The sequence below is a fragment of the Elephas maximus genome, chromosome 4, assembly GCF_024166365.1.
Source record: "Elephas maximus indicus isolate mEleMax1 chromosome 4, mEleMax1 primary haplotype, whole genome shotgun sequence".
Lineage (NCBI taxonomy): Eukaryota > Metazoa > Chordata > Mammalia > Proboscidea > Elephantidae > Elephas > Elephas maximus.
The window spans coordinates 24,503,688-24,517,367 of NC_064822.1; the positions used below are offsets into that span (position 1 = coordinate 24,503,688).

Sequence of the window (13,680 nt, forward strand, 5' to 3'; positions counted from 1 at the left end):
CTTCCGCCTCTCCCTGCCCCCAACCTTAAAAATGAAATGATAGGATTTTTTGTCTGGTTTCAAAACCACGCACCCTAAATTTCACTGTTGAAAATGAGCTGCTGGCCTAGAGAGGAGGAGAAATGAAAACAAGGTTGGGGGTGCTGGGAGGAGGGAGATACAGAGAAGATGGGACCCTGGCTGGTTAGTCTGATTCAAGGGAAACAGGAAGTACCCGTTAGTTTTTTCCTACTGCCCCCAGCTGGCCAATTCTATATGAGTGGGTGAGAAAAGGGAAAAGTAAGAGGTGTAGTAAAAAGATTATCAGAAAGAGGAAAAGGAGGAGGAAGGGGAGATACTGTTGGCAGAAATTAGGGCAATGGAGGAGAAAAGCCAATGATTAGCAAGTAACTTCTGGCAGCCCCCTTCTGAATACAGGATTTTCAAATGCCATTAAAGAGAGCAAGAGACGAGTTAGTGCTAACTGGTGTGGAATAGCCAGGCAAATCAAAGGGGAAGTTGAAGCGTTCACTCCACAGAAGGCACAGACTTTTAACTTGAGATATACCTGGAGGGCCAGTTGATAAGTGAAGGTGTGTCCCCTTCGGAATCTTTCTGGAGAAACCACTCATGTTTGGGTTTCCCTGTACTACCATGTACAAAAAACAAAATTCAGGTAATTTCCTTTTAAAATGTCAACATATACACAGACTTTATTATAAAGTACCTAATGGCTGATTTTTGTTAAATAAAGAACACTTCTGGCTTTTGAAAATGTATAAGCACATATTGCATGGGGTTTATATTCATTTGAGGGAATTCCCAGAACCTCTTGGCTCTGTTCATTACTAAAATTGAGACAGAAATAAATATATAGAAAATCACCATATAGAATATTTTACAAGTAATTTGAAGCACTAGAAAGGAATCTGTTAGTCACATTCTGCTCACAAATATCAGACATTTCTCTTGCTAAGAAGTTGGATTAAAAATATAAGGCAACTTAACTTCCATAGGTTTTGTTAAAGCACATAGGTAAATAGCCAAATATCAAAATAATGCCCATGAAAAATGATATTATATATAAATAAAGGAAACAAATAAGAAGAAATTCTGTAAGATCTCAGCTTTAGTTTGTTGTTGTTGTTAGTTGCTGTCAAGTCAATTGCAACTTATGGCAACTCCAGGTGTGCAGAGTAGAACTACTCCATAGGGTTTTCAAGGCTATGACCTTTCAGAAGCAGATCGCCAGGCCTGTCTTCCAAGGTGTCTTCGAACCACCCACCCTTCAGCTATTAGTTGAGTGCTTAACAATTTGCGTCATCCAATTACTACTATACCCTTCCCCTGAATATCTATTACTGAATAACACAACCAACACAATAGTTACTAATATCAATTCAGGTCCATTTGGTAAATGTTTACTGAGTTCTTCCCATGTGTCAAATACTCTGAGAAGTAACAACGGTGAATCAGGCATTATCCTGGCCATTAAAAAGCTTACATTCTAGTAGGCAAGATAATAAATGATTTACACATTCGCTCTTCAACACACAACTGAATATGATGCAAGGTAGACTATGACAAAGTAACGATGCCAGGCTGAAAATATTTTAAGAGAAAAGCACAGGCAAGGAACACCTTGTGGTAACTATGTAAAACAAGTCACAGGAGATATACTCAACTACTGACTTGTATCCTCTTATAATGAAGAAAGAAAAAAAAAAATGGAAATTCTACATGCTGTTAAAATGTTTGCCAGCTCAAAAACCTTATGAACCTACTTGCAAGAGTTCTTCAGTACAAGGCTAGAAGCACATTTTAGCTCAAAGCAATTTCCAAAAAACAAAATAATAATGATGATGAAATTAACTTAATTTTCTAAAATCATTTTAGTTCCAGCTGATGACAAGAGCATTTAACATCCCTATTGTATATCTCACTATAACCACTGAGATCTGTCAAATTCTAGGCTTGGAATTATCTGTTCCCCGAGTCTTTCCATACCCTAACCTACCAACACACCTCACTATCCCCAGCATTACAGCAATTTAGCCACCCCACACACAAAATTAGTATTATGTAAAGCCATTTTATTGCCAACTATAAAGTGTCTAATTTTTCAACATTTATTTAAACACATTAATCATTTAGCTTATTGTCTGCAGCTAAGAGAGTAGTCCATGCAACTAACATAGTATACAGGGAACATACAGCCAGCAAAGGACACTTGCTTTAGGAAACCGTCAACTTAATATAACTCACGTGCCTACTTCACATTGTTATTTTAAAGCCCAAATACTCTTTGTACATTTGGGTACTCTGTAAACTATAAAGTACTATACAACTTTTTGAAGATGACCTTCATTGCCAAGAATAAAATTTAGCTTTATCACCAAAAATTATTAGGGGCTGGATTAAGCAGATGTTGAGTCAGCTTAGGTACAGTGAAAATCACGTAGACACAGGGAGCTTGCTGCATTCCGTATTCATTACAACTCTACAACATCTATTAGCTATGTGACTAGCCAGCAAACAAAGGACTACCACCAAAGTAGTAAATGCTCAGATTTTGTCATTTCATATATAATAAATTAAGATGGAAGTACAAAGAAACAAACATATGTGAAGGCATCATGCCTGGACCATGGTAAGCCCTTCAAAATGGTGGTCCCCTTCTTTCCTTTCTTCTTCATAGACAACACGGTAGTGCAAACTGCCAGGAGGGTTGAGTTTGTCTTAACTAAATGTAAAGCAGGAGTGATTTAAAACAGTGTTTCTCAAAGTAAGGTATTCAGGATCCTTGAGTTTGGCTGACCAACGCATATATTCGGGTTTTGTGATTTTCAGCCATTAGAGAGAGAAAGGGAATGGATAGTGGTAACAGCTGCACAACATGATGAATGTAATTAATGCCACTGAGTTGTAGATGTAAAAAATGCCGAAATGGCAAATGTTTTGATAGATAAAGTCACCACAAGTATATAAATATATTTGTGTGTATATATACACACACACGTATATACACACATACACGCATACACACAAATATACATACACGTATACACAAATATATACACACACACACACACATAAATATATATCTACAACATAAAAAGAGAGAAAGAAAGGAAAGGGGATTTAATTAAACACTGACTTATGTTCACAAGTCTGCCCTAGGCACTTCATATCGTCTTTATTGGAGAATGTGGTCATTCTTGGTCTTTATTCTACTAACCTACCAACGGCATCTGATACAGAGGCTCACTCCCTTCACCGGCCTTCTTACCCACAGCTCCTTCTCAGCCTTCTTTGCTGATTGTCCTCCCCATCTCTACCTCTCAATCTTAGAGTGTTACAAGGCTCTGTCTCCTAACCTCCTCTCTTTTCCATCAAGAATCACAGCCTCCATGATCTCACTCATTTCTCAGCTCTATGCTGATGGTCTCCCAACGTCTACCTCTAGCCAGATCTCCCCTTGGGCCCTAAAGTCCTGCATTCAACTTGACATTTCCATTTGGATATATGATATCTTAAATTCAACATGCCCAAAACAGAGCTCTTGATTTCCCTCCAAAGCCAACTCATACTGGTGTCACCCCTCTTTCAGTAAATGGCAACTCTATGCTTTGAGTTGCCCTGGCCAAACAACTGAGACTCACCTTTGTTTCCTGTTTCTCTCAAACCCACATCCAAGTCACCAGCAAATTCTACTGGTTTCCTTTAAAATACGGAGAGAATCTTACCACTTTTCACTTCCTCTGCTATCATTCCAGTCCGAGCCACCACCACCTCTCACCTAGATTTCTGAGATGATCTCCTAAGGATTCTTCCTGTTTTCATCCTTACCCACCTATAGCTTATTGTCAGCTTAGCAGTCAGAGGAATTATTTTATAACGTAAAGGAGATTGTGTCTCTTTTTGAAACCCTCATATGGTTCCACATATCATTTAGGGTATAATCCAAAACCTGCATGATGGGCTACAAGGCCCTCCCTAATGTGCCTATCCCTCATCCACACGTCTCACTGACTTAGTCCCTATTACCCTCCCCCTTCTCCATCTATGCTCCTGCCCCACTGGTGACTGGGAGCCTCATCAAACACTCCAGGCATGGCATCCACTCAGGCCCTTTGCTGTTGCTATTTCTGTCTGGGCCACTCTATCCCAATAGTTGCATGGTTTGCTGGCTCAATTTATGTAGGTCTCTGCTCAAATAACATCTCTTCAGAAGGACCTGCTCTTATGGATTGGATGGTGTCCGCCCAAAATATGTGTTGGGATCCTAAGCCCTTTACCTGTGCATATAATTGTATTTGGAAAGAGAATTTCTTTGTTATGTGAATCATGCTACATTGGTGTAGGGTGTGTCCTAAACCTAATCACTTGAGTTATAAAAAGAGGAGGTTAGACACAAACAGGCGAAGACAGAAGGCAGATGCCACGTGACGATCTCCAACAACCAAGGAACGCCCAGGACTATGTATGGGGAAGGAATTCACATGACCAAGACCCTGATTTAGACTTTCATCATCCAGAACTGTGAGGAAATAAATTTCTTCTCTTTATAGCCACCCTATGGTGGTATTCCTGTTACAGCAGCACTAGGAGACTAAGCGACCTTCCTAACCATCTCAGATAAAACAGTAATTCTTTATTTTTCTCTCTCTAGTTGAATTGCTTGAATTTTCTTATTAGCAATTACCATGCCTATCAAGTTACGTATTTAGTTTTGTTCTTTTGCTCTTCACAGAATTATACAGGCTTCATGAGAGAAAAGACTTTGTTTGCTGTTGTCTCATCAGGACTCAAAACAGTATGTGGCAAATCGTAGGTCTCAATAAATATTTGCAGAATGGATGAATTATTGAATAATAATCTCCACAATGACTTCATGAGGTATTCTTATCCCCATTTTATAGATGATGAAAGTGAGGCACAAAGAAGTATATTTTAACTGCCCAAGTTATACAGCTGGTTAATGAAAGGACCAGGCTTGGGCTAAGTGCTATGGGACTCCCAAGGCCACATCTTCTGTTCCTCCAGAATTATAGGCTTCTAAATTCCAGAAAGTGATTGCCTCCCCAGCTTGAATGTGTAATGATATGGCTGGGAAGCTACTGTTCATGTGCTTTGGGTGAATCAAGGAAGACATCAAAGGCTTCCTGATCAGGCCCACACCCCTGACCAGATGCTGGTCTCTCTCTGGTGCCTATCCCACCTCCAGCACAGACTCACCAATTACCTGTAGATCCTGTAAAACCTTCTTCCTCTACTGCCGCAAATGTACAACATAAAATCAAACGAGTGAGGCAGCAAACAGTAATCTGGATAAGAGGGCACTGTTAGGGGAGCAGAAGCATGCTGGGGCCCAGAGTTGGCAAGCTGGGTGAAACCTTGTCTCTACTCCACCAAGGGAACTGATACTGAAAAACAATTTTAGGAATCAAAGTTTTGGAAATCAGAAAATTCATGGAAGAAATAAACTGAGAACAGGTTATTCTGGATTGTTACACGGGAGGAATTATAAATACTCTGAGGACCAAGGGAATATTTCAGCTGGACTAATCTCTAGGCTGCCCCTCCTCTTCCTTTGCCCAACAGAATGATAATACAACACGACACCCAACTCATGAAACCTAAGTCTCACTTTCACTGGTACTTTGTAGGCTCAGCATCACAAGAGCTAAAATATCAACGGTTCGTCAATAAATATTCATGTGTTGGCAATGACACATGGGAAAATAATTTTAGCTTGCATACCTGATTTCCTTGTGTGCTGAGTATTCATTAGGAAATGGGAAATTAAAAACCAACCCTGTATAAACTACCTTATAAATTTAAATTGTAACCACTTAAGATGGATTTTTTTTTTTTTTGGAGGATGTTACCAATAGTTAACACTAACATTTCTCCCATGATTTTAAGTCATTTCACCAAATTCCTGTGTGACTTCCTTATGTGATAAAAACAAAATACTCAAGGAATTTGGTTTTACGAAGTAAAAAAAATCTAAAACTATGGCAGAGATGAAAGGATGCTAGGGGCTGGTGGTGGTGCAGGAGCTTGACCATGAAGAAAGGGGCATGAGGGGAGCTTTTGGGCTGACGGAACTGCTCCATCTCTTGAGTGTGGTGGTAGTTCCATGACTTTATATATTTGTCAAAATTTACAGAACTTGCACTGAAAGGGCAAATTTTATTTTATGCAACGTATACCTCAATAAAAATAGTATATTAAAAAAACAAAAATGCTTAAGCCCTCTAAAAACTGTAATCCAGCCAGCTTTCATAATCAACCTACGGAACAGTCACAGTTAAGGGATTTACACAAGTGTTTAGTCCATTTAATTGGGTTTTTACATTAGGATACCTTTTTTCCTCCTTTAAAAGTGAAGAAAAATATTAAAAATAAATAAAATGTAGACCACAGAGTCAAAAAACCTATTTGGGGTCTTATTTCTTTCTTTACTTCCTCTTTTTCCTACAAAGGCCCAAATATCCTGAGAATAGCCCAAAGTGGTCCATCTCCAAGCGTTTACACTGGCACAGAAGCCCAAGTCTTCCTTTTGAAGAGCTGGAAGCTGATTAAAAGCAGGCTTTGGCTCCCTTCAAAATGGTGATTCAGAGTACAGAACTGACCTGGCTAATTCACAGGCACCCCAAAACTATGGGGCAAAATGGAAGTTTTTGGACTGAGTTTTCCACCTCAGAGTACAGCCTGATTATAATAATGACGGGTGGCTAAGAAATGCCAAAACTCAGGCTAAAAAAATATATCGTCTTATAAAGTTCAAAATTTATTTCTGGGTCCCAGGGGGCATTAGTTTTGGAGAGGTACTGGGTGCTGGGTTTAGTATAAGACCAAGTAAGTTTTCTAAAATTTGAACACAAAGAGAATGACATTTGAATAGTGGCAATTATACCTTGGGTTCTTTTTGTCCTTATTTCTTTAAATCTTGCATGGATGCAGTTATTTTATTTAGTGATGAAAAATTAAGGCTTGGTTTAAAAAAAAATTAAGAGTGGGAGAGATCTGCTTTGTATAACATAGTGAGTTGAGTACATCATACTGTCAGGCTATCTAAGCTAAACTAAAAACCCAAACAAACCCACTGCTGTTGTGTTGACATTGACTCATGGCAACTCCATGTGTTACAAAGAGTTTCTTCATAGTGTTTTCTTGGCTGTAATCTTTACGGAAATAGACTGCCAGGCTTTTCTTCCATCCCTTCATTGGGTGGGCTTGAACCATTAACCTTTAGGTTAGCAGTCAAGCACAAACTGCTTGTGCCACCCAGGACTTTAAGCGAGGTCCTTGCAAATAGAATCAAGAGTGAATGTTGGTGGACAGAGACACAAGAAATGATGGTGATGTTTTATATGCTGATTAGAGTAAAGGTTATAAATTTACCCAAACATACCAACCTGCATCCTTAATATCTGTGCATTTTGATGTAAACTGTATCTCAATAAAAAAAATATCACTGTTGAATTACAGAGTGAGGACTTACTGAGTAATGAAAATGTAGAAATGCAGAGTCTTCTGGGGACAGAAGCAGGATAGATATGTGAGATAATCAATTTCTTCCTGTCTCCCTCGGAGCTAATCTCAGTACTGAATGCCTCAGTGCTGTAACTTCACCCAAGGAAGGGAGGTGGTGGAAGCTATGTGTAGGCAGAGAGAGTTGTCTGAGAAAACTGCTGGCATCTTGAGGACAGTGCTGCACTAGGCCTTCCTAGTTTCGGGTTCCCAGATGAACTGGATTTCCATGTCTCCTGCTTTGATTCTAACCACCCCTCCCAGAATAAAGTGATCCAGGGACTCAAGTGCCTTAAGTCATGAGATGAGCCTGGAATCAGCATTTCAGGTCTGGAGACTTGAGTTCACAAGGCCTGACAGCAGGCAATCTTTTTTTTTTTTTTTTTTTTTTGCTCTCTTACCAGGATTCCCACTCACAGTTTAATAACATTGATGAGACACTCATTTAAGACCATATATAAGAATTCTAATCTCAGACAAAGTAGAAAGAGCCTTGTAGTATAAACGAGTGCTTCTCAAAGTGTGTTCTACTAACTGGTATTACTGGTCCATGATTAGGTTTAAAAACAAACAAACAAAAAAAAACTTGCAACAATATCATTGAGCCTGCTGTTTAGTTCCCCTGACATTTTTTTTTTTTTCCCCATAGCATGACTTTCTTGATGAAGGAAAGCAGTGTATGATCACATGCAGGCGCAAGACCCTTCCAGGTGGTGGACCGATAAATAGTTTGCAGACTAGTTATTTCAAGCAGCTCTGCTGCAGTTTGGTGGCACGTCAATATGTGCTAAATGCAGGGCAGTAGTGGGGAAAAAGATAGGAAAATGACTAAAACAGGTATCTACCCTCTCCTTAAGGCTTCTACGAAAGGAATGCTATTGTGGAGATCATCCTTACCAATCTTACAGATTGTTAAAATAGCAAATTAGTGGCACTATGTCTGGGGGAATCCTGACAAAATCTTCTAAAATTTTCTTCTGGGTATGTTAGTCTTGTTCTAGAGTGTTGGACATTTGAATATCTTTTTTTCCTAAGACAGAAGGTACAGGTGAAACTGCATTTGTGAGACAGTTCATTTGGTTCATGGTCTCTTTCTCCCTTTTGGCAGAATCACTGGGAAAAGGAAGCCAGACTGATAACATTAGGGCTCCCTATGCCAAGCCATGCTTCAGCTTCAGCTTTCTAACAGCTCTGAAAAAAAATGACAATCTGATAATGTGAACAACAGATTGGTTTGAGAATCTAAGTACCAGAGAATACGCACAAGACTCCAAAAATGATTCCAGTTTCTAATATGGCAGGGAGAAGTTTATAAACACTTGGAAGATCAAAAAGCAGGGCAGATGGGAAGGTAGACTCTCCTTTGGATATGACCTCAGTAGTCAAGAGCTCTATTAGAATATGATACCCAGATGTAATCTGACCACTGTAGAACACGGGTGGACCACTGCCTACCGGAGATATTGACAGTTCACTTTCATTAATGTACCCCAAGATTGGACTAACCTTTTTGGCAGTCATGTAATGAATTTGTTGTCAACTAAAACTCCTAGGTCTGTTTCCCATGAACTGTTGTTAAATCAGGTTTCCCCAATCCTGAACGTGTATACTGATTTTTTTTTCCTCTAAGTACAGGACTTTATTAAGTTTCATCTTGTTACTTTCCATCCATTGTTCCAAGTACATGTGCTCTCTTGTTTACATGCTTCCGTTCTCTTTTCTCTTTCTCTCTTTCCCTTTCTCTCATTTTTTTCTCTCCTTCCTCCTCTCTTTATTTCTGTCGTCAAACTAATTTACAATCCCTCTTTGGGAAATCTGATCACTCTATCATCTATATCTTCTAGATTATCTAATGAAATGCCAAATAGGACCAGGTTAATGACAAAGCCCAACTTGGAATTAGAAACTTCACTATCTCATGCTTGAGTAATGGCAACCATCACTTAATTGGCCTCCCTGATGGTAATCAATCTCCTTCAGGCCAATCCTCCACACTCTTCCAGAGCACTCTTTCTAAATTTCTAAAATACATAATCAATCATCCTTGGTTGAAATCCTGCAGTCAGTTCCCATTGTCCACAAGACAAAAGTCAAAGGCCTTGTTGTGTCATCTAACGTGCTCCATGACTCAGCTCCTACATGGCTCTCCAGCCTCATTGCAGCTTCTTCTCCCAAATTTTCACTAGGCGTCTGCACCTTTTTGCCTGGACAGTCTTTCCCTCCATGTCTAGCAAACTCACCATATACTTAAGGACTCTGTTCAACTATGCTCACTTCTCCAAGGAGAAAGAATATCCCATCCATGGCACTTCCATAGTACCCAATGTTGGCCTCTAGAACCATATTTACTTTGTTATGTTGTAGTTATTTCTCACACTTTTTGAAAAATGATATGTCTGGCTAGTAGCACAGTGCCTGACACAGAAAGCTCAAAATATTTTTTTGAATGATTAGCCAAACTACCTGAAATTAACCTATAAATCAATACCTAGGAGGTATGGATAGATGCTTACTGAGTTTGAATCCTCCTAGACTACAAGTTTTCATTTTGTTTATGAGGACAAGACTTTTTGAATACCTATGTAAATCCAGGTAAGCTATTTCTATATACCCTTGACCTGCTTTCATAAAATCTCTAACCTTCAAAGGGTAAAAACAACAAACTCTTCTTTCCACTGTGATAAAAAAAATAGTATTGACATAAATAACACAAGCAGGGTGTAGTGGAAAGAACTCTGACTGGAATTCAGAAAACTTGAATGAATGGATGGATGATGGATGAATGATTGTCAAAGTTGCTATATGGTCTTGATCAAGTTACCTCATTTCTCGATTCTTCCATATTTTTTTCCCTAGGTTTGTTTTCCATAAACTGCTGTTAAATCAGATTCCCCCAATCCTGAACTTGTATCCTGATTTTTTCAGTATGTTGAACTAAATATTTTGGACTCAATAACCACCAGGGTTACTTCTGGTTCTAAAAGTCTAAGATTCCTTAGCATAGAGAATCTATTTTTGGGGTCTCGGGGTGAGCCAACTCCCCATAGGGCAGAGGTTGCCGTAACTCAGCTAGGAGAGGACTATAAGGTTACTGGGGACCAGAACCGTGAGGTGATAACCTCAGGTGTAACAGAACTTTTTCTGATGTGGAAACTGGCTGGCAGGAAATTATACTACCAAGAAATAAGAAAATACCCTAAGTTCTAACAGAGACCAGGACTCGCTCTCGGTTTTTATCCATAAGTATATAATGATATGGTTTAACTCCCTCCTATTTTTTTTTATCCTTAAGTGTCAACAGACTAAAAGGTGCTTCCTGCTATCACTGTGAAGTTGAATCCAGCATAGTAAAATTACTTTCCCTATGTGGGTAACCAGCTCTAATTATATAACTGCTTCTAATTATAAACCATTATGATTCAGCTTAAGAAGAACAGCTATTAGTGTCTGCTTCTCTTATGGAAATTAACAGCTGATTTGCTAATAGTTGCTTGTTTGGAAAAGCTACTAATAACTGTTTAGTATGTACATGCGGCCATATGAATGTGCCAGGGCATGTGCACGCAGACAAAATTTTGCATATAAATTCTGGTTCAACTCAATACAGGGGAGGTCAGCTCAACTGGACTGGGCCAAAAGCAAAGAAATTTCCTGAATAAACCAAATGCTTCGAAGCTCAGTGGAGCAAGGGCGGGGGTTTGGGGACTATGGCTTCAGGGGACTTCTAAGTCAATTGGCATAATAAAATCTATTAAGAAAACATTCTGCATCCCACTTTGAAGTGTGGCATCTGGGGTCTTAAATGCTAACAAGCAACCATCTAAGATGTAGCAATTGGTCTCAACCCACCTGGATCAAAGGAGAATGAAGACCACCAAGGTCACAAAGTAATTATGAGCCCAAGAGACAGAAAGGGCCACATGAACTAGAGACTTACATCATCCTGAGACCAGAAGAACTAGATGGTGCCCAGCCACAACCGATGACTGCCCTGACAGGGAGCACAACAGAGAACCCCTGAGGGAGCACGAGAACAGTGGGATGCAGACCCCAAATTCTCATAAAAAGACCAGACTTAATGGTCTGACTGAGACTAGAAGAATCCCGGTGGTCATGGTCCCCAAACCTTCTGCTGGCCCAGGACAGGAACCATTCCAGAAGACAACTCATCAGACATGGATTGGTCTGGACAATGGGTTGGAGAAAGATGCTGATGAGGAGTGAGCTACTTGTATCAGGTGGACACTTGAGACTATATTGGCATCTCCTGTCTAGAGGGGAGATGGGAGGGTAGAGGGGGCTAGAAACTGGCAAAACGGTCACAAAAGGAGTGACTGGAACGAGGGAGCGGGCTAACTCATTAGGGAGAGAGTAAGTGGGAGTATGTAGTAAGGTGTTTATAAGTTTGTATGTGAGAGACTAACTTGATTTGTAAACTTTCACTTAAAGCACAAAAAAATTATTTAAAAAAAATTTGGTTCATATTTGAACTTTTTGGACATTGTAGCTAGTATTTTGGGTGATATACTGATATTTAATTCAATTAACAGAAATTGGAACTTGCCAGTGAGCACAGAACAAAATTAAAAATGGAAACAAGTTAACCATATACTAATAGCCAAAAGCAAGTAGACAGGGTAGAGAGAGCTCATGTTTGGGGGTATAGGGAATGGATGGTGAAAACTATTCCATTTCAATACTAGAAAAAATCTATGACGAGTACCTGGAGTCTCCAGAAAATGGATCCTCAGAGATCTATTTTTTCCATGATGGGCTACCCTGACGACTGGAGTATGGGTAGAGAACCTTTCTACCATCACAGACAGGAGGTGAGACATGAATGCTGGAAATAAAGATGTGGTTACACTCTCTCAGCATGACTCTCTTACAGACATTTATGCCAGTGCATGTGTCATGGATTGAACCGTGTCCCCCCAAAATATGTGTCAACTTGGTTAGGCCATGACTCCCAGTATTGTGTGGTTGTCCTCCATTCTGTGATTGATGTAATTTTCCTGTGTGTTGTAAATCCTAATCTCTGCCTGTATGAGGCAATGTTAGATTATGGTAAAGAGGATTAGGGTGGGATGTAACACTCTTACTCAGGTCACATCCCTGAACCAACGTAAAGAGAGTTTCCTTGGGGTGCGGCCTGCATCACCTTTTATCTTACAAGAGATAAAAGGAAAGGGAAGCAAGCAGAGAGCTGAGAACCTCATACCACCAAGAAAGCAGCATAGGAAGCAGAGTGCATTCTTTGGACCCGGGGTTCCTGTGCAGAGAAGCTCTTAGAGCACGGGAAGATTGATGAAAGAGACTTTCCTACAGAGCTAACAGAGACAGAAAGCCTTCCCCTGGAGTTGGTGCCCCAAATTTAGACATCTAGCCTACCAGACTGTGAGAGAATGAATTCCTGTTTGCTAAAGCCATCCACTTGTGGTGTTTCTATTACAGCAGCACTAGATAACTAAGATAGCATGTAACAAGACAGTTAACAAGTAAAGTATATAAGTTTGAGGCCCTGGAGACAGTATGCAGACCCAAATCTCTCATAAAGAGATGAACAAATGCAATTAGAAATAAACTATAATAGCTGCAGCATAAGCTCCTTTCCTTCTCAGTGGTTGGCTCTGCATGTCATGGTGTTGTGGAAGAGGTTTATTCTGGAGGGTGCCCAGGTCTACCTTCCTGAGCTAATACTCTATGATACCCAGCTCCGGTGCCCCTGTGAAGTCTTGCCAAAACCATTGTTTGCTGAAGACAACTCTCCCTGGGTCATATTTCAGCATCAGCTGTGCATGAAGCCTCTATAATCACTGTTGGCCACTACTGATATATTTTGATATGTCAGAGAAGGTGTGGTAAGCCACTATGGTAATAAAGATAAAATAACGAACAAGTGTTTTCTATAGTGGACCACCACAAGAGAATTACATGTTAAGTTCCATTTCATTCTCTTATTTGGTAGTCACAGAGTTCACTGAAAATAGGTAGTTTCAGGAAAATAACTGGTGTAATTCTCTAGGTAGTGAGTTTCTTGACACAGAGGTAACAAATACGGTGTACTTACTTTTTTTTTTTTTTAAATAAAAGAGATGCATAAAATGGCATAGTCAAGAGCTTTGGATTTAGAATTTCTAGCAAGATCTCAGATTAAAA

The 13,680-nt window shown here is 39.7% G+C and overlaps 1 protein-coding gene across 7 annotated transcripts in view; it reads right to left on the reverse strand.

Moving 5' to 3' along the window:
- Positions 1–13,680, reverse strand: part of SVIL (supervillin) — a 199,435-nt gene that overhangs the window by 82,802 nt on the left and 102,953 nt on the right. For 5 of the 7 annotated variants that reach the window (XM_049881717.1, XM_049881720.1, XM_049881714.1 and 2 more), the window contains exon 7: positions 548–628. The exons of the other annotated variants lie outside the window; for them this stretch is intronic. In XM_049881717.1, coding sequence (XP_049737674.1) covers positions 548–628 — 81 coding nt within the window. The remainder of the gene's footprint in view (positions 1–547; positions 629–13,680) is intronic. 7 annotated transcript variants of the gene reach the window in all.